At 35.0% G+C, this 22,867-nt stretch overlaps 1 protein-coding gene across 3 annotated transcripts in view; it reads left to right on the top strand.

The window, feature by feature from the left end:
* Awh (LIM/homeobox protein arrowhead) overlaps window positions 1-22,867 on the top strand; it is a 295,276-nt gene that overhangs the window by 265,510 nt on the left and 6,899 nt on the right. For 2 of the 3 annotated variants that reach the window (XM_069818328.1, XM_069818329.1), the window contains exons 4-5: window positions 14,868-15,107; window positions 17,857-17,988. In XM_069818328.1, coding sequence (XP_069674429.1) covers window positions 14,868-15,107; window positions 17,857-17,988 — 372 coding nt within the window. The remainder of the gene's footprint in view (window positions 1-14,867; window positions 15,108-17,856; window positions 17,989-22,867) is intronic. The other variant, XM_069818330.1, reaches the window with a different exon arrangement.

Raw genomic sequence — 22,867 nt, forward strand, 5'->3', positions numbered from 1 at the left:
TCAAAACCGTTTACATGGTGAAGCTTGACCTTGATGGCAAAAACCAGTTCTACGGGCGGTTAGGAGTGGAGGGGGTAACGCTTGTTCAGTCTCGCTTGCATGTCGCCACTGTAACATTGGCCGGTATACCTTATTTTATTTCAAGGAGTGCAGTTCGGTGGCTCCTTTGAACACCCACTTACAGATTTATGACTTCCTACACAAACAACTCTGACAATTCCATCCTGTCCCCTCGTCCCAACATTGCACAGTTGCCACAATCCTGGTGACTCTCGAAATTATGCAGTGAAACTGACGGGATTCTTGGAATTCGGAAAAGATGCGACAACTCTGCCTCCACGTGGATTTGACGGGAACCTGTCAATTCTTCTGAACGAAGGTTGTGATTGGTTACTAACAGGAGAAGACAAGATTTCCGTCACAGTAAGGAAGACATTTATTTATGACAACCAATTAGTAGGGGGCAGTAGAAGGTCTGTCGGCAAAGTCTTTTCTATGAAACTGCACTCCATGAAATAAAATGAGGTATAGCCGACTCCACACCACATTACTGCTCTCTCCCTCCAGGCTTCACTAGGTTCCGCACGAGCTATAATCAGCTATAATCTCTAGCTCTCTTCTCTAAACTCTCGCCGTGTAAACGTACAGACGCCAATTCCTCCATTCAGATCGCTGTTCTGTTCTAGATATTCGTAGCAGAACACTTACTGACATTGACATTTGGGGCATTTAAAGGACTCACCGTTGCGTATTAAATGCTTCGTACAATATTTTATGGTCAATAGATGTAATTTCAAAACTTCTACGTCTCAATTATATTAAAATAAATGGTCGTTATTCATATTTTTATTTTTATTATTTTTTTTATTTATTTTTATTATTTTCCTAATAATTGTAACATAAAATATAAAATATACAGAGAAACTTTAGCTCGCCCCTGAAAGAGTAGAGCTCGTGCTCAGGGGCGGATTCCTGAATTGAAATTAATAATTATACAATACAATTATAATTAATAATTATACAATACAATTTGCAATTATAGTATATAAATTTAAATTTACAATTTTTCAATTTTTATAAAATCCATACATAACTTTTTTAATTTAATACTAGAACTATTAGAATTGACAAGATTAGGATATTTAAATATAAATTTGTTATATATTCTTGGGCCTAAATTAGTACTATGATTAAATACTGTAACAGTGTTGCATTTTGGTTCAAACAATCTTAAAGAATTCATACCTTTTCTTTCATAATTCATACACCATACTTTTTTGGACACAATGAAAGAAACTTAATACATTTTACATGAGCACTGTAGTCTACCCTTTTCCCGTGTTTATTATTATTATTATTATTATTATTATTATTATCATCCATTCTGTTAAGAACAATAAAATAATGTGTTTAGGGTACAAATCTGTTGCTAGGAAGCGTAATGTGACCAACAGCCCTTTCCTTTATAATAATGGCAATCCTCATAGTTATGTCTGTTTTGCCGAGTTATTAATTTTTATATTTCTGATGATGACATCCTCAGAAAATTTTTTAACTGAATTGGATCTTCCATCCTTAACTCACTGACAAGGCACGTGTAAGCTCCATGCGTGTTCCGGCGAGATATCCAGGTTTTTCCCCACGTAGATCTATTTCTCCTCTGCCTTCTTCTCTTCAGAAGAATAAATTGCAATCACTACAGCCGCCGCAATACGTTGTGCTTCTGCCATAGTTGTAAACGCACTGACCAGCCTGCTCTCAAAACTTTCTCTCACTCTAAACTGTCTGCACCATGTAAACGGTTCGGAGAGTAACATTAGAGTTTAGAGTTTTATAAATCTCATGAGAGCTCGCTAATGGGTTTAGAGAAGCTATATTCTGTCACCGTGTAAACACTTCGTTAGATAGCTCTCCTGATACTTTAGACCTTCTCTCGCTCTAAACTGTCGCCGTGTAAACCTAGCATAAGATTAAATCTTAATATAAGGCCTATGGCGATTTATGTTTAGTAACTGATAAATGTTTCGTCGAATGTTTGGGAGCGTACTTACCCAGATAAAATTAATACTGGATATCTACAGATGTTACCATTTGGATATCATTTGTCGGACATGTTCAACAAATAAATTTAATTTTTCTAATTCTGTCTTTAACACTGATGCTTCTACACTTATAAGAAGGTTTTAATTACCACTTGAAAGTGCTTGGTCTCACGTGATTCTGGATAATAAAACTAAAAATTTACACATAAAGATAATGTACTATATAATATGCTATATCATAATCAACTCTACTTAATGTATTATATTCAGCACATTCAGCAACAGTACAACTAATTTTCTTTGAGTTAAAAATATTCGATTATGGTCAAAAATGTTTCCAACAGGAAGTTTCACAATAACAGCAGGTAGCATGCGTAGTTACTGCATTACTTACATTTATATTACTTAGACGTATACTTGCAATTGTAAATTATTCATCGTGATTTATAGTGTGTAATGGCTCTTGTTTCATAATAGCACTCTTGAGAGACTGAAGTGAGTTTTGTAATATCTGTCGGAGTAAACTATAATTCCGCTGTAAAAGATGGTATTAGGGTTAAATTGTTTTTATTCATTTTTAGTTATTGATTCTAGGCTTGTCTCTAAATTATAATGTAACTTTTCAACTACATTTATATTTCAATTACGTTAAGTATAGGCCTATATTATTTTGATTAACAAGGGAACTGTCAGCGAGTTCATATGAAAACCTACATTGAAATTTCGCTGACAGTATCTACACCTTATAGAAAATCTATACCTACACCAAAAATTAACTGCGAGATCAATCTTCAAGTTCCCGATATCGAGATAGAAATTCCTATTAAAACACTAGGAAAAGGCATGGAGTTTAAAGATGGGTTTGTGTGCCCTTGTACAGCCACCCGGCAATATCACAGCAAGGAGTTTGCTGAAGAAGGATACTCAATTGCTACTTCATTACCGGTTTATCAGGTGATATTGCAGCTTCGATCTCAGGACCTTGCAGTTGAAACTCCCAGCTGAATTTTGGTGTGTACCATTCTTACAAGATGTCTATTTTGTCAGCGAAATTTCAAAATAGGTTTCGATATAAGCTCACTGGTAGTTTCTTGTGAGACATGATTTGTGTGGTGGTACAGGTGTCAACATAAACCTTCAAGATTTTAAACAAACACAGTTGAAGGGAAAAATTGTATACAAATAATAGTATGCATGGAAATGATTATTGATTGTCTAGAAGACCACACTAAATAATAATTTTTGGACTACCACTCACATGTTCTTGGACTATATTGAGAGTTTTGGACCCCAAATTCGCACTTGTGACGATTGGCTTTTCCTGAAAGTTGAAAGGTGGGCTTGTCTGAAAACATTATGGGCGATAAAAAGTTTTCGTCATCAGCAATGCAATCCAATATATCGATTGCAATGATTCTCGCTTTGGTCGGTCGTCGCTTTTGATTTCTGCTGAATCTTGTGCCTTTTAGGCGTGAAAACGTAATCATTGGTGAATAATTTTGTTGACCGTTTCATTCCAAGTTCTCTCGCTGCTTTTCTGATTGACGTCTTTGGACTTCTCTCAAACGATCTCCGCACATTTTCAATAGCCTCTTCCTGGATACCGGGATTCCCGCCTCCGTGTCCTTTCAACACTCTGCCCTTGGCAAAAAAAAAAACTATAACACTCCTTGAAAGTAATAAATGTCGACGAGTCCTTATTGTACTCACGACGGAAGTGTCTTTGCACTTGAATAATTGATGTTATCTCTTCATATCACCAAACAACATGGGCACGCTCGCTAGGAGTCGCTATTTTATAAATGATTAATTGTTGCAGCGTTACTATGGCTCTGGCGTGTACTACGAAATTGCTACATATATATATATATATATATATATATATATATATATATATATTTTTTTTTTTTTTTGAGTCTGCGATTATTTTCCAATCAAAATCACAGCTATACACCTTGACATTAAATTCAAATATTTTTTTTCACAATTCATTTGTTTACCATAGCTGCATCAATTTATGTTGAAATAGGTTTAAAAAAAACACAGTACAAATGGTTAAAATACAACATAACATAATTTTTATTTTTGGACTTACGCCCTTTTAACAAGTAACGATTCCTATATCATTATTCTTTTTCGTAGATAGGCTACGTTTTAATAATATAAAATCCTATATGAAACTATCAGTTATGTTATCACTGATCAGATTCTGATTCTAGGGATTATTCTACCAAGATTTGCATTGCTGGATTGTGAATTCTCTTCTCTGAATGTTTGAGATTCTGCCATCCTTCAGCCAGTATTAAAACTAAGAACATTTTTATGCAATAAAGTTTAAATACAATAATAAGCAACGCCAGTACACAAACAAATTACAGAACTAGATTGCTAGCAAAATACTTAGGCAAAACATTTAAACATTCCGCCATTCTCTGATAGTGATGTTTTATGCGTTCAGGTATTGAACTTATGATTCCTACGCACCCTCACAGAGAGCAGCATGGTAGGAATAATGGCTAAGTAGTTTCCTTGAGCTCCGAAAGGGGACAGCATTTACCTATGAGTCGCAGAGCAGTGATGAGTCGCATTGAGCTCTATACTAAAATAATGTTGAGATAACTGATGAGTCGTCATCAATACTTTCGCTAATATGAAGCTACTAATAATATTTTATTATGATGTATAACTCTTTATGGAGTTTGTCACTTCAACTTGGAGTGTACGCAAGCGGCATATTCGTTTCAGCCGTGGAACGCTCCTTTGCCACACAAATTCTTCCGGATTGAAATAAATTTAAAAACATAAATTAGGGTATATTGTACAGTGGAGTGCCTTTTAAATACATCGTTGTACTTTCGACTTTGCAACGAAGGGTGATGTTTCCCTACACTTAAGGTTTTGTTGTTAAAATACTTAAGGGAGAGGATGGTGAAATTTGATCATTTTTTTTTTCCTAATTTATGCACAATTTTTATTTTTTATATTTAGAAATATTAATGCTGTAACAACTTAAATTCGAAATTAGTTTAAGAAAATAAATAGGACTGAAATTAAAAAAAAATACCAGGATATAGTAATTCACTGAAACATAATTATATACCTGAGATAAATTCAAAATTTATATGACATTTTACTCCTAAAAACCTATACCCTACTGTACAGTGTTTTTATTACTGTAGCTAATGTATTTGTTCAGATTAACAAAGTTTCAAGACAACGAAAGTAATTTCACTGTTTCAAGAATTTCGTTCTGTTGCTATTTGAATTTATAACATTTCATTAACGTCTACTTTCACATCTTATTTACACACTATGAAAGACCTATTTTTAACTAAAAAAACTAAAAGGGCAATAGACAAAATTGGCATATTTGAAGGCCTTTCCTCTTTCTTCTCAGTCAAAATCCGCCTCTACACCAAAATTTCCCGCTAGTTCTTGTCACGGGGCAGTGAACTCCTCACAGGTATCATCATGTCAGAAATAAAATTCTTTACACCGCCAGACCAGCATTAAACATGTCTGGTGAAAGAAGAGCAAATACTCAGCGCATATTTGCTAGAAAGACGTGAGGAGATGTGTGCATTGCTGATAGTGCTGCATGAGTTAGCATTTGTTGCATTGAAACTAGTTGTTTAATGGCGATGAAGATGTCGCCGATAAGATGGACGCTGTCAACTGCAACAATAAGCGCTGGCTTATCAGAAGGATGTCCGAGAGAAAGGTCGGCCGTGAGCAATTTCTTTGCTGTAGGAAACCATCGACCATCACATTTCTTCTATGTACATTTCGTAATTGGCCAAATAACATTATCTAATATTTCATTACGATGTATAGTCCACAGAATATCGCGATATAACGAAATTAATCAATGCTCATATTTTTATAAATTCATGTTTTCAGAATCCCTGTAATTTTTCGGTCAGCTCTAAGATGTCGTGTAGTCTCATATCTTTAGTGTTTATGATTGTGACGTTTTCTTCTCATGTGCTGTACGTAACTTCATGTAACTTTCTTTAATTAAGAACCTAAGTTACAGCAAGACTATTATAGGCCTACAACTGGCAAAACTCCGTTGTAGGAGGTTACTAAACCTTACCACTGTGCTGGAGGCGGAGTCTGGAGTTTTCCTCCATCAATCTGAACCATTGTCGCTACAGATTGACAAGTCATCTGACGCATCACTGTTATCAGTACGCGCTACTATTAGCTGACAATTAGAAAGGAGGAGGTGAATAGTATATTGTGTCACTCTTTAAGATTGACGCATGTGCAGACCAACGGAGTTTTGTAAGTTGTTCCCCTGCAGCCTAGTAGTTTGAACTCTTAAGAAGAATAAGATTAAGTAACTATTATTTTACCATAAAATTGACATTAACGATTTCATCTGAAGTTCTTCTTTACACAAGGTAGACCACCTATAGTTCTGAACAGCAAGGAATAGTACTAAACGAAGTATGTATTTTCACGTGTGTGTGTGTGTGTGTGTGTGTGTATACTATACGTATACGTAGACATGCCTAAAATCTTATACCGAAGTATATTTACATTCGTATTAGTCATTTGATATAGACTTACGAGTGCATTTTTCTGAAGAGGTTTCCAGCAGTGTGTTTCTATGGCGATCATATGCTGTTATGAATAACGTGAGTTAGTTCCAGAAAAATCCGCTGACACAAACAGACTTATATCAAATGAGTAGGGTATTACATACAGTAGGCCTATGCATAACTTATTAACCAGTGGTATATTTCTAACGAGAAACATGCCCTGGCTTTGGAAGTTCGGTAGTAATATTAGCAGTAGCTGTTTTCGTCGTCGCCGTCTTCTTTTTTTTCTTCTTATTCACCTCCACCACTACCACCATCATCATTATCATCATCATGTCAGCAGGAATACTTAAGGAATGTCAGACGAAAATATATGAGTTCGAATTTAATAAAGAGTTTATTGGATCTGGGGAACTCACTATGAAATTATTTAAATATGAATTAAAATATTACTTTTTATAAATGCAAAATTTGACTGTAATATGAAAACCAGAGAAGTGCCCTGGCGCCACCCGCCTCGAAAAATAGCCAGGGCCGACCAGACCTGAAATACACCTTTGCTATTAACCAAAATAATAATAATAATAATAATAATAATAATAATCATGATCATCATCATCATCATTCTTCCATGTATTGGACCTAGTATCCTAGTCCTTTACGGTCTCTTGCCAATGTTTTAACGGACTGTCCAAGGATCTCTTGCTAAGTGGACGATAATTCAACATTTGCCGTGGAATTCCAGATAGAGGCATTCTGTTTACATTTCCAATTTTACCTATAATTTTGTAAGTAAGTAATCTACGATTGGTTCAATCTGTAGTTCCTTCATAATGTGACAGTTTCTCATGAGGTCCATTCTTGTGTATCATAATGTACGTCTCATAGTATATTTCATTTCTGCCGCAGTTAATCTCTGTATATTAGTACTATGAAATATCCAGACCTCACTGCCATAACATAATATATATCTGGTCAATGTTTCGTAAATTATAGTGCGCGTGTGTTTCTGTGCCCAGGTTCGTTTAATGATCCCCATTGCTCTGTTAAATTTCATAATTTTCCCATTGAAGTAGGCCTATTTCTCCTCTTCATATGTAATTTGGTATCAAGATAATTAAATTGCTGTACTTGTTCCAATAATTTATGATTAATGCAAATTTTACTACGGACTTTCCTAAACAAAACCATAAGTTTAGATTTATCAATTGAAATTTCCACATTAAAATTTTCTGCAGTTTAATGGAAATGAACCGAACGTTGTAAATCATCCTCTAAACACTATGTCATCTGCAAATAATAAGATGTCTATATGATACAATCTATTTAGTGACACAGTGTCATGTGGTTTCAATCTCATTTCCTTGATAATATGATTAATGTATATTATGAATAATATATAGGCGATATTATCAACAGTAATCTCACTAGACGTTTTGATTTATCTAGAGAAAATCAAAACTCGAGTGGGATTTAATTGATTATTACACGATTAGAACAAAGTATATAAAGATTAGAAGTAACGAAGTACTCCAATACAATAAAATATTAATTGACTTACGAAAATACAACTGTCTTCAAATGTATTATTGTACCATCTCAACATTACAAATATTACGCTAGATGCATGCTAGATGGCAGTAGTGAACAATGCCTTCTCGTCGAGAAGTTCTCGATCTATTATACACGATGGCAATGTTACTAGTCAAGAAGGCTTTGTTGATTCAGTTTCATTTTTATTAAAATGCAACATTCCACTTCAATTATCCGAATCCCAGTAATCAACGTCACTTGACAGATGATTTTCAATAAATCTTAATATTAAACAATCTCTGATACGTGACTATCCATAATATCATATAGCAGAAGCTATAACATAACCTAACTAATATACACAAGTGTTAGAAAAGTTTTAATTAATGACGATGACATAAAAAATAAACATGAATAATTTTAAAAGGAATAATTATTGAATGTACAATTTTCAAATTTGAATGTGGTTGGTGGTTCAATTGATGTTATATTGGACGTGTGCGTAATAGAAGTGGAACTAGTTGATTTAGGCCTACATGGTGTATTCAACTTATTCAGAATTTCCGAATGGTGCTCTTCATTTATTTGTAAATCGGATTTGAGAAGATGCATAGGTATGATCAGTGATTTTTATTAATTCTTGTTCTTGAATGCCAATGCGAGTCATATTTGAAACTGCTGTGCATCGACTGGAGTGGATTAATTTTATATATATATATATATATATATATATATATATATATATATATATGCTTTTTTTTTTTTGACGTCCAGACCAGCGCAGTTTCAAATGTTGGCAAACAAAGAAACAAATGCTAGGGACGCGATAAAATTAAACAAATGCTAGGGACGCGATAAAATTGTGCGATAAGCAGCCATGATTGGTTGAAATACGTCCTTTCGTACCGTTTTATTGGTCAAAAGTAGTATGACGTAGTAAGAGTGTAATAGTCAAAATAAAAGTATATGCATAGATGTAGGCATACATATAAATATAGAAAGTGAGTAAGACGTATGGTAAACTACTTACAGCTTTTCTTTTTTTTTTTTTTATAAATAAACTATTTGTACAAAAGTTACGTAGGATTTAAAAAAATAAATATTCTGAACATGTTTAAAAAACGATGTTTTTCATTTATAAAAGATGGGTCAAGTTGTCTGTTTTTATGGCACTATTTAATTATTTTTTTTTAATTTTTTGGTTTCTTTAAGTCTTAAAATGTACAGAATAGAAAGAAATTGCATTATAAAATGGCTTAGAAAATAGATATGCATGTTTTAAATTTAATTACAACATTAATATAAGGGACAGAATTAAAAAAGACATTCGAAACAATTGAATAATGTTCCAATTGTATCACGTGTTAATAAGAGTTCGCAGAAGGTGTTCAAAATGGCCTCCATTCACTGCCAAATAATGCATAATTCTGTTTTGGAAAATGTTTAATGTCTTAAGCAAAACTGTTCGTTTGATTTATTGTATCTCATCCTTAATCTTTCCTTTTAATTTTCCCAGGGCTCGTAGTCGGTTCTAGCTGACCCTCCACTTCAAATAGTCCCACAGGAAAAACTCTAATGGTTTGAGATCAGGGTATATTGGGGTCCATTGAAAAATCATTGCTATTTTATTGTTTTGATTGGTTTTTGTGTGTGATTAATTTATGCCCCTTTATTTTCCATAGTGATAAATTTATGCAATGAATCGTTTCTCGTTGTTATGTATAAATAATGAAACCATAAATTTGAGGTAATTTTTACAAAATAATAGTTTATAAATAATAAATAATATGATTTTGTACGTTATGATGTCATTAAAAAATCATAGTCCTTGCCACACACTTCATAAATGAAAAACATAGTTTTTGAAAACATTTTCAAAATATCTCCTTTTTCATCTCTAGGCTAGACTTTGTTTATACAATTAGAAACATGGGAGGGGATTCTTTTAATCCATATAGGTCTTAATTGTTTGACTCGCTGCCGCTTTCGAGTAATGATATGTTGCTGATTGCACCGGTGAGCTCCCACTAAGCAAAAAGATGCGCGTAGAGTAGGTTATTACAGAAACCGTAACGGACATTTTTCCCGAATAGGTGCCCACTTAAAAGTTCCACGTTCAAAATAAGAAAGCTACAAGCAGTGTTTCAACTTTTTATTCATGTTGTAAACATATGAAGAGTCCACTGCAAGAATGTTGGATGTCATTTGGAATACATTTTGCAGGAGAAGCAATTGAAAGTTTGAAATGCTTAGCGCTCAAAGCTTAACTGTGATTTTCCGATCATTACTGGACAATGACTATCAATGTTAATGCCATATAACTCTCTATGTACATTCTGTATGTCTTAAGCTATGCATTGACAGTCTTAGTTCATTTTCGACAAGAAAGTGACATCCATCATTCTTGCAGTGGACTCTTCATATGGTAATGTCTATATAGTAAAACATGTAAACGCATATACTGTAGGTATATCTACACGCACACGCGCGCGCAAATACATACACATACACAATATATACATAGACATAGACATAGACCTACTTATAATGCTATGTATCATCTTAGACAAAAAATAAATGACCATCTGCCATATGCTAAGTCCCCTTCCGAAGACTGGGATTCGCGGGAGCTTAAGTTTACACGTGAATGAATTTCTTATGCAAGACTACACTCTGTTTTCCTTTTTTGTTTGTTTGTTGCTTTCTGTCTGCTTATAGATCGAGTGTTATAAATAATCTATAACAAATATATATTCAAGGTTTAAATTAGGCACAAAATAAACATTCTTTTCCTACTCTTGTAAACCAGGCAATGACTGAAGGGAGACAAACAAATTCACGCTACAGGATATCGGACAACACAAAGGTGTTGTCGTTTTAAAGCAGCCCTGGGCACAACGGGAAAGTGAAAGGGAACGCAGAAACCCCCACCCATGTCCTCTTCGCTTTCACCGCCTTAGGCTAAAACAAAAGCACAGTAAGGCACTATACATCAGTGGTGGATTTCAGGAGACCATCGAGAGTCGAAAGTTCGTAAAAGCTATTATGTCTGCCTTATACAATCCGTCACTGAGCAGTGCTTACCTTTCTGTCTACTCGTATCAAGCAAAAATATTACTATCTCAGCCGGGGAAGGTTTAATGAGGAGTTAAGGGATAGTCTGTAGTGACGTGATTGAAGTATTAGTGCCCAGGCCTGTTTTTAAAGATTTCATTTTCTCCGAAACCATTTCAATAAAGATAGTGCAGAAATGTTTTAATATGAGTTATAAAGTTAATGAATGTATAGTAAACATTGAAATAATCGATAAATAAAAGAAGACGGAATAGAATAACTGGAGAAATTTCATAGTAATTAACTTACTAAATTTGTCTTTTAAAATTTTATTGCAGTTTTTTTACATTTGTTAGTCACTGCCACACAGCCTTTTTCATACGTTAAATACCAAATAAGAGTGAAATCTTCAATAATTCTTAGACTAATTGCCTATTTTAAAAATGCATTGAGTTTTTACACATGTGTACTCCTTTCTTATTCATTTTCATTCACCCGCAGACACTGTAGGATATCTACACAAAGCTTTCCGCTTAGCCAGAATAATTCTTGAAAGTTTTATTTTTTCAGATTATTTTCATCACGGTCAGAGGGTCAAACAAGGGAAGTACTTGCTCAAAGGAGATACTGCAGGAAGCACTGCCCAACATTAGAAGAGGCACTATGACATTGTCCTATAAGAATGGTAGATCAAATTACGAACTACCTCAATGTGCTTTCAATTGGTTATTTTTAGAAATTAAAATCTTTCTGAACAAGAAAATTATATTGCATGCACATATCCCTTATTTCAGACTCTATTAAGCAGTTCCGTAGCTAGCTTGGAGCAGATATAGATCTCCATTTATTTACCCTCTATTTACTATTAAATTTCTAAAACATTTTTGGTCAGTGTTGATATACTTGATAGGAGTGACATTAAGAAAATCTTGCATTTGCTATCAAATACTCCCAACTCTATGAAGTACAGTTTCAGGAAATTCAAAGGTTTGGGGCTATTTAAAGAGGATTTGGAGACCCTTTTACAACACCTAAATATTTCTCATATTTTTAAGAAAGTATGTAACGAACATATACATTTACTGCGAAATTTTTCAGAGAAAAGGAGAGCTTAGATTTTGTTTCGCAGTACTTACAGGGCTATCCTAATATATCACTACCTACTGAAATTCGCGTTCTGCAGGGAAAGAAGGAGCAATACATTATAAGTTTATTAAGAAGCAAGGAATATGAGAGATGTTTTAATCTTACTTTCATGGTAAAGGTATATTGTTATTCAAAGATTATCCTCCTGCTTATCGCTGGTTAGAAGATCAGCATTAGATTAGATTAGATTTATTTATTTAACCTGGTAGAGATAAGGCCGTCAGGCCTTCTCTGCCCCTCTACCAGGGGAATGGTCTCTCAAGCAACGAATGGCGTGACGTAATTCAGTTACAAGGCAAATTATCATCTATAAGAGCTCTTCATGGCAGGATGGGATCCTCTGCAGACATAGTCAGCAAGAAACCCTTGTCCACGGTCTTGATTTTGTATTCATGGAGATCTATTACGTAGACTAATGCATGTTCATCATCAAATGGGATCTACAACTGCCGCCGCTTTTAAAGATCTCAGATATGAAGTTTATGAAGAACATATAGCAATAGATAGTGCCAAAGAGTCAGCGTTGATTCTGGACCCTAGTATTCGATTCGAGACCACTGATAACCAACCTGAGGAGATTGATACAGATAAGAGATAAATCTACGAACCAGCTGTAGAATATTTCAGATCTAAATATAACATTTCAAAAATGGTCTAGTAACTAGAGCGTTGGACTTACATTCCTGTGGATCAGAGTTTGATTCCCGCGCACCCCCTATTTATAACTTTTGTTGGACAAGCTAGTGTTCCAGGTAACATGGATTAAATCGCCATCATCTCATCTCATCGCGGATGTAGCGTAGACCAGCCTTCTATGGCGCGCACCCTGGGTAATGACTCTGTCGGTAAATTTATCCACACAATTGATTTCATAAGGGTGAATGATGAACAACGAAGCATCCCCATTAGTAACAAAAAATAATAATTAATGTGAGCTGATACAGAATTGTTAATAACTTGTTATTTAATTATTTAAGTAGGTTTATCCATGTCAATTGTTACTGTTAATCTGTAATTGTTCATCTGTAATCTGTGTTGTTTAAGTATTATCCTAAGTCATAAAGGCGGAAATTGAAGCTCCTTTGGGGAATCAAATAGTAATAACCTTCTTAGGGATGTAATTAAAGAAGAGCCTCACTATACTTCATACAAGATCGGCATGGTTGAGGGGTTAATTCCGGGGCGTGGGTGCGAATCTCACTTGGATTCATTAGGTACCTGATAAGGCGAATGCCAGCTAATCCCATGACAAATCCTCGGACTTATTTCGCCAAGTTACTATCTCGCTGTCATCAATTCCACAATGCTAGATAACAGGGTCTCAATACCCAACACAAAATATGTCTCATTGCGTTACTTAGAAGACAAAGGAAAACTACTGCCAAAATAGGAAGGAGACCCAATGAATATTTATCAGTAAATCTTTTAAAACTGGGCTTTTGGGTCGATCTTACCCCACTCCACTATAAATAATAAAATTAAAGACGGGTGAATATTACCTGCTAGAAGTAATACAAATTCAAGTAAATCTACAGATTATTCAGGAGGGATAGTAAATGTTTTATGGGTGGTATTATGGACTATTCTGAGTAAAAAAGTCGTATAAGTATGTGTCCAATTTTAAATGCGTGTGGATATATAGCTGATTGAATCTTATGCAAAACAAATCTTACAAATAGTATGAAAAAACGACAAATGTCTACTTACTATTGACTATACGTACGTATGTGTCGCTCTTCTGAGATCGTCTGAGAGCATCACTGTTCACAATGGATGTAGAGAAATAGCTGTTTGTAGTTTTCTTGGCTACATGTTTAGGCATGTTCCTCCAGCATGACGGAGCTCCATCATCTAAGACTCTCATTCTCCGAACGATGGATCGGCCGCGGTGGTCACATGCATTGGTCAACGAGTTCCCTAGACCTACTTCTGTCGATTTTTTTTGTACGGATTGATGAAAAGTGAAGTGTACCAAAGTAAAGTAAACATGAGAGACGAATTTGATACCTCGCATTATGAGTAATGCTGCCCTCATAATATAACGACAAGATATCAAAATAGTAACACTTACTGCTGTCAGCAGAGGGGAGAAATACATTGAATTCTTTAAATGTATTGATACCATGTAAATACGAAATAAATGCAACCATTAAGTCATTTGTTCTACCTTCCTGCTACTTTCAACGCTTTTTATGAGTAACATTCAAACAACTGTATCTCCACACCATTAACATATGTTTATATGAACTTTTTATACAGAATAGTCTGTACTAGCACCTCCTAATATATTCACTATTCCTCCTGAAGCACACTGTAGGCTATATAAAAAGTCGTGAGGAAAATGAAAATAAGTAAGTAAATAGTTATACACGTAAAATACTAAACATTAAAAAAAACAACTAAATAACAATAGAACAAACTTAATGCAGCCCAAATGATTTTACATTACAGGCTGGTATATGATAGCTATAAAAATCCTTCTGATAGAAAAATAAGTAAATACAAGACTACAGTAGCCTGAAACAGACGGCGCGTGTGTTTCCAGAAGGAGGTGACTCTGAGAGCTACCACAAGAACAAGGCCAAGCGCGTGCGCACCACATTCACAGAGGAGCAGCTGCAGGTGCTGCAGGCAAACTTCCAGCTGGACTCGAACCCAGACGGTCAGGACCTGGAGCGGATCGCTCAGATCACGGGATTGAGTAAGAGGGTGACGCAGGTCTGGTTCCAGAACTCGAGGGCACGCCAAAAGAAGCACCTGCATACGGGCAAGATGAAGACACAGAGTGGGTTCCTGCAGCTGGTTATCTTAGACTGAAACAATAAAAGTTGATGCTAGACTGAGTCTATATAAATTGATGATAGAATGGAACTACACAAGTTTTTGTTAGGTTAAAATCACACAAGTTTGAAACTAATCATGTTTACACTAGACTGGTACAAAACAAATTTACGTTAAACTGAGACAACATAGATGTATGTTAGACTGATACTGCATAAATTTATATTGGACTGTAGCTACAATAGCCGATATTATACTGAAACTATACAAGTTGATGTTGTACTGAAATTAGACAATGTTGTACTGACCTTACGTAAGTATATGTATATGTAAGTATATGAAATTACACAAGATTATGTTAGAATGAAACTACACACGTATATGTTAAACTAAAACTACACAAGTTTCTGATAGATGAAATTACATAAATGATGTATTGAAACTACACAATTTAATGTTGTACTGAAATTGCACAAGTTTAAGCCTATGTTGTACTGAAATTACACAAGTTTTTATTGCACTGAAACTACACAAGTTTATATTGCACTCAAACAATACAAGTTTATATTGTACTGAAGCTATTACACTACACAAGTTAGCGTTAAGTGAATTACACAAATTTGCTACACTGAAACTACACAAATTTATGTTAGGCTGAAACTATACAAGTTTATGTTAGACTGAAACTAAGTAATTTTGTTATAATGTGACTAAAAAAACTTTATGTTAAACTGAAATCAAACAAGTTTATGTTAACGTTTATGTTAAACTGAAAGTAAATAAGTACATTTGGAAGTAGATTTTAATCAAAATAAGATATTGTATTTAATCATTTACAGCTGGGAAGGTAAGACATAAGCCAAGCATTGATATGCGCAGTAGATTAAGATAACATCATTTCCTCTGAAGACACTGTCGGAAGGGAGTATGCCTAAATGCTTTCCCTCTGATCATGTTTGGTAAAACCTGAGCCATTCATGATATTTGCAGTAGGCTATGATAACGTCATCTTGTAGCCTATGTAGCGTCTGGTGGAAAGGAGGAAAAGTCTTCCCTTCTGAGCGTGTTTGGCTCATGTCCAATCTTTCCAGTTGCAATGCATTCACGCTTCGAGCATCTTTGTTGTTACTTCAATTCAAGAACAAGAATTGTTATTTGCTTACATACATAGTAAAGACTAGAGCTAGTATCGTCCTGGATTACTAAAATCATTTGCGCTGCTAGTGTAATCTATATGAATCTCTTCGGACATGGTTCCAAATTGAATACATTTATAGAACAGTGGTTTCGGATGAGCTCCGTTTAAGAAACTGATAATTCATGAGAGTGGATACCTGTGATTTTCAACCATTATTCTGTCTTATGTTTTATCTTATTATAAATTTGTAAATGACCTGTTATATTGAATAATTGTTTAAACAAGAAGTTCTTTTAATATTTATTATACCTATATACGTGACGAACATCTAAATAATTCACAGATGTATCATTTTGAGCTCAATGAACAGAGTTGTGCACAATGCGATATTTTCACCAATGTTTATAATGTTTTTACATTTGCTTCGTAAGTTATTAAATAAAATATAATTTTATAAACATGTGAAAAAAATTGTTCCATTTCGACTGAATTTTAATTTTATCTAAGTTCCTTAAGAATACAACATACCAAAGTTTCGTGAAAGATATCCAATGGGAACTGAGCTTTTCACGTGAACAGACTTAGAAACATTGCGAAAATATCTATTAAATGTCAGCTTTACGTTAGATATATTGATATCCAGTTTCTCTCTCTGAAACCACTTAAGGTTCTATTTATTATATTTGACACAGAAATCTATTGAAGCCTACTGCGCGATTGTTATATGTGACATGTAAACTAGGTAAAAAATCAACATACTTTGTCTCACTCAAAATTTCAGTAACAGGTTTGTTACAACACAATTTTTTAAAGGTTGTTGCAAGAACTGAACTAAAACCAACAAAAAAAAAAAGCTAAGCAACATTTTTACTTAGCCTTTCTTATCGTTAAAGTTTCATATGTGTTAAAATATATTATTGTAGCAGGTATTAAGTAACATAGTTCTGAATCTTAAAGTTTTACGGCACTGATCGCTGGACGAACATTGCCGGCTATTTTCATCAACGATATACTATGTCATAATATTTCCTTACATTATTGCTTACAATTCTTATTTATTTTTATTAAAAAATTGTTACAAAATAAATTATGTTCCAATAGTGTTTATATAGTTATCGAAATTCATTTTTTAAAGGGCTCTATGATTCGATATATACCGATATTTACTTTCGCTCGCGGAAAGTTACAATACATTTTTTATTCTGTTACCTTCTTCAGATTATGATTGATTATTCATAAACAATTGTTCATTTCGTGGGTGCTTAAATATGACTCTTTAGAGCATTTTCCGAACCGGATTTTATTATATTTTGATCGGTAGGCTATGTGACTCAAATCGTCGTGAAACTGCTCTATAGAACCAATCGACAACATTAATCGCCAAAAGTAGCAATCTGCGAAGCGTTCACTGGTGAAATCAAACAGTGTCAGTAATTGTAACCAGATAGCAAACATGACGATTATCTCGATGATGTTCATTCTGCGATCAGCGCCTTAAAAGAACCGAAGTTTCACTGAAAACAGACTAGAAACTAAAGACAGTGACAAACTAAATTGCTCAACGTTGTCATCTTCTCAGTATGCACTCTTTGTTGATATTCGGTTGTTGTTCCAGTGCACCACGCCCCCGCGCCCCTGTCCAGGGACTCAGATTCTTCCACCTTCGGTCGTCACATCAACCTGCATCTCACCTATTCGTTCCAGTCGCAGCAGTCCGGCAAGACTGCCGCCATCTTTGTCCCTCGTGGTAAGGCAGCAATAGCATTGTCTGACAAGTATGAATGCTTAGAGACAGAAAGAATTGTTTTCAGCAAGGCAATAAATGTTCGTAAGCAGAGTTTCACCCATCCCACTGAACATGCTTCATATCCTATGATCCGTCCCAGGAATCTGTGGAGTAACTTCACGCATATGGGAGCGAAGTCTATCTGTGACGGAGTGTATTGCGGGCAGCATCAACTCGAGGCCGCTAAGGCGTAAAATTCTCGTGGTAGAAGGTATTACGTCCCCCCCCCAAGTTAAATATGCGTCCCTTGAATGCAAGAGACGAGCGCTAATAGCTCTAATTGCTCTAGTTGTTAGTATACAACCTACTGTTTTGTCTGTGAGTGAGGTCGTGTTACAAGAGATAATGCAATGAGTGTGGTAATATACATTATAAAGTGTGTAAGAAATACGGTGCATAGCCTAATATTAACATTTTCATAGAATTTATACGGTCACAACACTTTCAGCACCTCCTATACACGTGTATTCACCACTATCTCATACAACTCGCTGGCACGAACAGTAAACACCTCTTTATCAACTTAGTATTTATTCGTAGGTCACAAAAGCCAGAGGGAGAGGGAACGGTGATTCACATTCTTTTCGGACGCAGATTTACCTTGGGAGCATAGTAGAGTAGAGTTCAGATAGAAATAATCCCCACCCTGCAAGCGATTGCTAGCGTTGTTCAACCAACACCTGTCCCCAGAGAGATCATTGGCCCTAGTCCTCCCACTTATCACTTGCGCAGAAGTCTTGTTTTGTCTTTCTATTCTACAGATTCCCGGGACGGGCCATAGGTACCAGTTCGAAGTGGCTTCCTTGTTATTCCGCTACATTCAAGCATGTGCTAACAATGGTTTCCTTTAATTCGACATAATATACATAAAATCAGTACCTTTGTGTTATACCATATGATTTCAGAGTGTGTTGTAAGAGGTCAGTATAGAGTTTATACCACTTAAAATTCTTTCGCCAGTTCTCAGGTCAAAGCCAAGAGTTAGAAGAAGAAAAGAATACATGCAGATGTACTGTAATTTGAACGTTGTGCCATAGAGCGCGGAAACAAAGAGCATATTTTCATGGACAATGTTGTTGTGTACCGTTTTAAGTTAGCACTTAATATTAATGTAACTTAACAGGAAAACTATTTCAGTACATGTATTCAAATGGAAACTGTTTATAACAGTATACCATCAACTAATTTATTGTAAAGCCATCCAAAATGTCAGATTTAACTCAAACTTAAATCTTAATAAAATTTTTAACTTCTGAGACTGAAGCTAAATGTCTAATTCAGCCATAACTTAAACGTCAACTTCAATCTCAACTTAAGCCTAAATAAAAACATTAATCCAAATCTTAGAAAATCAACCTAAGTTCAATCTCCATCTAAACTTCAACCCCAATCTAAAACCTATACCCCAACATCTCAACCTCAACATAAATTTCAACCTCTACATAAGCCTGAAACTGAATCTAAATTTCAATCTCAATAACAGTCTATAACTTAGCCTAAATTCAAAATTAGTAGGGTATCAGCTTAAATCCCAATCTAAATCTCAGTGTCAAGTCTCAATATAATTTCAAATGCCACTCTCAACGTAACTCTCAGTGCTAATATAAACGTAAATTGCAAACTCAACACAAATCTTAAGTGTCAATGTCAACTTAAATCTCAGCCTCAAACTAATATTCTCAGCATTGACATAAATATAAACATGATTCTAAGCCTAAGACCCAACATCAGGTAAAGCCTTAACTTTAATCTAGCCCTCAATTTAACTATCATTAACATCAAATTCAGCAAAAGCTCAGTTTCAACACCAACCTCAATCTCACCCTCAACTATACATTCAGTTCCATAGTATATTTCATTCTCAAACTCAACATAAATCCTAGTTTCAATATGAAATTTAATCTCAACCTGAACGTCTTTCAGTCATTCTCAGCATCAACTTAAATCTCAATCTCAACTTAACCTTCAGCCTCAATATCAACTTAAATCTCACACTCGACAAAAACCTCAGTTTCAAGGACAACTTAAATTTCAAACTCAACCTCATCCTCAGCCTCATTTTCAATTTAAATTTGAAACTCCACGTAAACTTCAATTTAAACATCAAGTTAAGTCTTAACCTCTGCCTAAAATTACCCTTATTTTCAATTTAAATATGAAACTCATTATAAATCTTAGTCTCAGTATCAACTTCAATCTCTACCTAAATATGATTCTCCAAATCATCTTAATATCTTTCTCAACTTAAACTTCAGTTTCAGTATCTACTTAAATCTCAAGTTTAACACAAACTCAGTTCAACACCAACTTAAACTTAACCTCAGCCTAACCCTCAGCTCCATTTTCAATTTAAATCTGAAACTGAACATAAATCTCAATTTAAACGTAACCTTTTGGAAAGCTAGGTTTCTAATGGCTTTATTGCTGATGCTACTCCATATATATTGGAAACCGACTAACCAACACAAACTTATGTCTTAATCTTAGCCCAACCATCAGTCTCATTTTCAATTTAAATGTGACACTCAACATGAACCTTATTTTCAACATCAACTTCAATCTCTACCTAAACTCATTTTCAGCAACAATTTAAATCTCTGTCTCCACTTAATCTTCAGGCTCCATATCAACTTAAATCTCAGAATCAATGCACTCTCAACCTCAGTTTAACCTGAATCTTAACTTCAGAGTAAATCTCAGTCCCCAACACTTCAAAACTACATACCTTCGTCAACAGCCGTCTAAGAAAAATTCTGAACATCAACTGGTCAAAAGTGATTTAAAATCAAGAACTAAGGACAAGGACTACACATATATGTGATCTGCCCTAGGGCAGATCTTTCACTGCAAACCCAGCATTCTCCAATCTTTCCTACTTTCTGCCTTCCTCTTAGTCTCCGCATATGATCCTTGTATCTTAATGTCTTCTATCATCTTATATCTTCTTCTGCCCCGAACTCTTCTCCCGTTCACCATTCCTGGGGGAATCGGTTTTCCACATAAGTGAAGTTGCGAAAATGAAAGTGGATCGGACTACTTTGATTAAGAAAAGTGGGCCCATCGAGAGAGAAGCCTTGGACTAGAACCCATATGATGAAAGAGTAATGGAACAGAGAAAAATTCTCTCCGGTACCGGGATTTGAACCCGGGTTTTCAGCTTTACGTGCTGGTGCTTTATCCACTAAGCCACACCGGATACCCATCCCGGTGTCGGACAGAATCGTCTCAGTTTAAGTTCCAACTCTTGGGTTCAAATCCCGGTGCCGGAGAGAATTTTTCTCTGTTCCATTACTCTTTCATCGTATGATGACGCAGAATATCTGCATGGAAATATCATATGTACTTTGGTACATTAAAATAATAGAACCCATATGGTGAAAGGAAGAGAGAAAGGTCCAGGCAACAGTGGCGAAGAACTGTCCAAAATGAGGCACGTAAAGTGGATAGCCAGGAAAAGAGTCAGGTGGTGATGCTTTGCTGATGCCCTGTCTCAAGAGAGAGACAAGAGGACATGGAAATTATGGTGATGAAGAAGAAGAAGAAGAAGAAGAAGAAATCTCAGTCTTAATTATCAACTAGCATTTTAGCCTCCACTTCACGATAGCTTTAAGTTCAGGCTCAATCTCATTCCCACTCAACTACAATACCAAACTCAAATTTAACTTTGCGAACAAAACCCATAGAAACAACGAAACTTGAGGAGAAGAAATTCGTGAGATGATACGGGAAATTCTAGCAGTTGAAACCTCAGACATTCCTATGTAATGCAATAAGCGCCTATATAATAAAATATGCTGTATGTATATATATATAATGCCATAAGTGCTTATATAATAAAATATGCTGTTGGCGCTAAGTTTGAGTTTTCAACAGCTAGAATTTCCCGCATAATCTCACGAATTCTTCTGAAGTTCTTTTGTTTCTATGGATTTATTCGCGAAGTTAAATTTGAGTTTGGTATTGTAGCCTAGGTGAGTGGAAATGGGATTGAGCCTGAACTTTAAGCTAAGATGGAGGTTAAAATTTAAGTTGATAATTAAGACTGAGATTTCTTCTTCGTCTTCTTCTTCTCCTTCTTCTTCTTCTTCTTCTTCAACATCAACATCATCATAATCATCTTGTCCTCTTCTCTCTCTTGAGACAGGGCATCAACAAAAACACACACACACACACACACACACACACACATACATATATAAAGAGTGAACCGTAAGTAATGTCATTAATTTCAGGAGTTATTCTTTGAGGTATTTCAAACAAAAAAGTTTAGTGCAATTTTCCTCGCTTTTGCTTCCTTTTCGTGATAAAAATTATTTTATATGAACATTTCCATAGCTTGTTTTAGGAAAGACGTTGATTTAATTTCCAATATGCTCGGTCAATTTAAGAGAGCAGTATATTATGATAATAAATGACTTAAAGAATTGAAATGTGCAGAAATTTTATCTGAACAAATGTAACATTTTAAAATTTCTGTTTAGAACGAAAGGAAAAAACTAAAATTTGTTCAATCATTTATTATCTTAATACACTCCTCTCTTAATTTGACTGAAAATTTTTTGAATTAAATCAATGACTTTCCTAAACCCTCTGTGAATATTTTTTTTGATAAAATAATGTTTATCCCGGAAAGGAAGCAAAAACGAGCATAATTGTATTAAACTTTTTGTTTCGAATATCTCAGTACCTCCTAAAATGAGCAACATTACTTACGGTTCTGCCTGTATATACATACTGTAAATGTATATGTAGGCAGTGACTTAAGTGAACCCACTTCTGAGTTGGAGCGCCTGGAAGGCGGAGTTGCATTACCCTGATGATATGTTAGAGGGATGATCAT

Source organism: Periplaneta americana, chromosome 2, assembly GCF_040183065.1.
Source record: "Periplaneta americana isolate PAMFEO1 chromosome 2, P.americana_PAMFEO1_priV1, whole genome shotgun sequence".
Lineage (NCBI taxonomy): Eukaryota > Metazoa > Arthropoda > Insecta > Blattodea > Blattidae > Periplaneta > Periplaneta americana.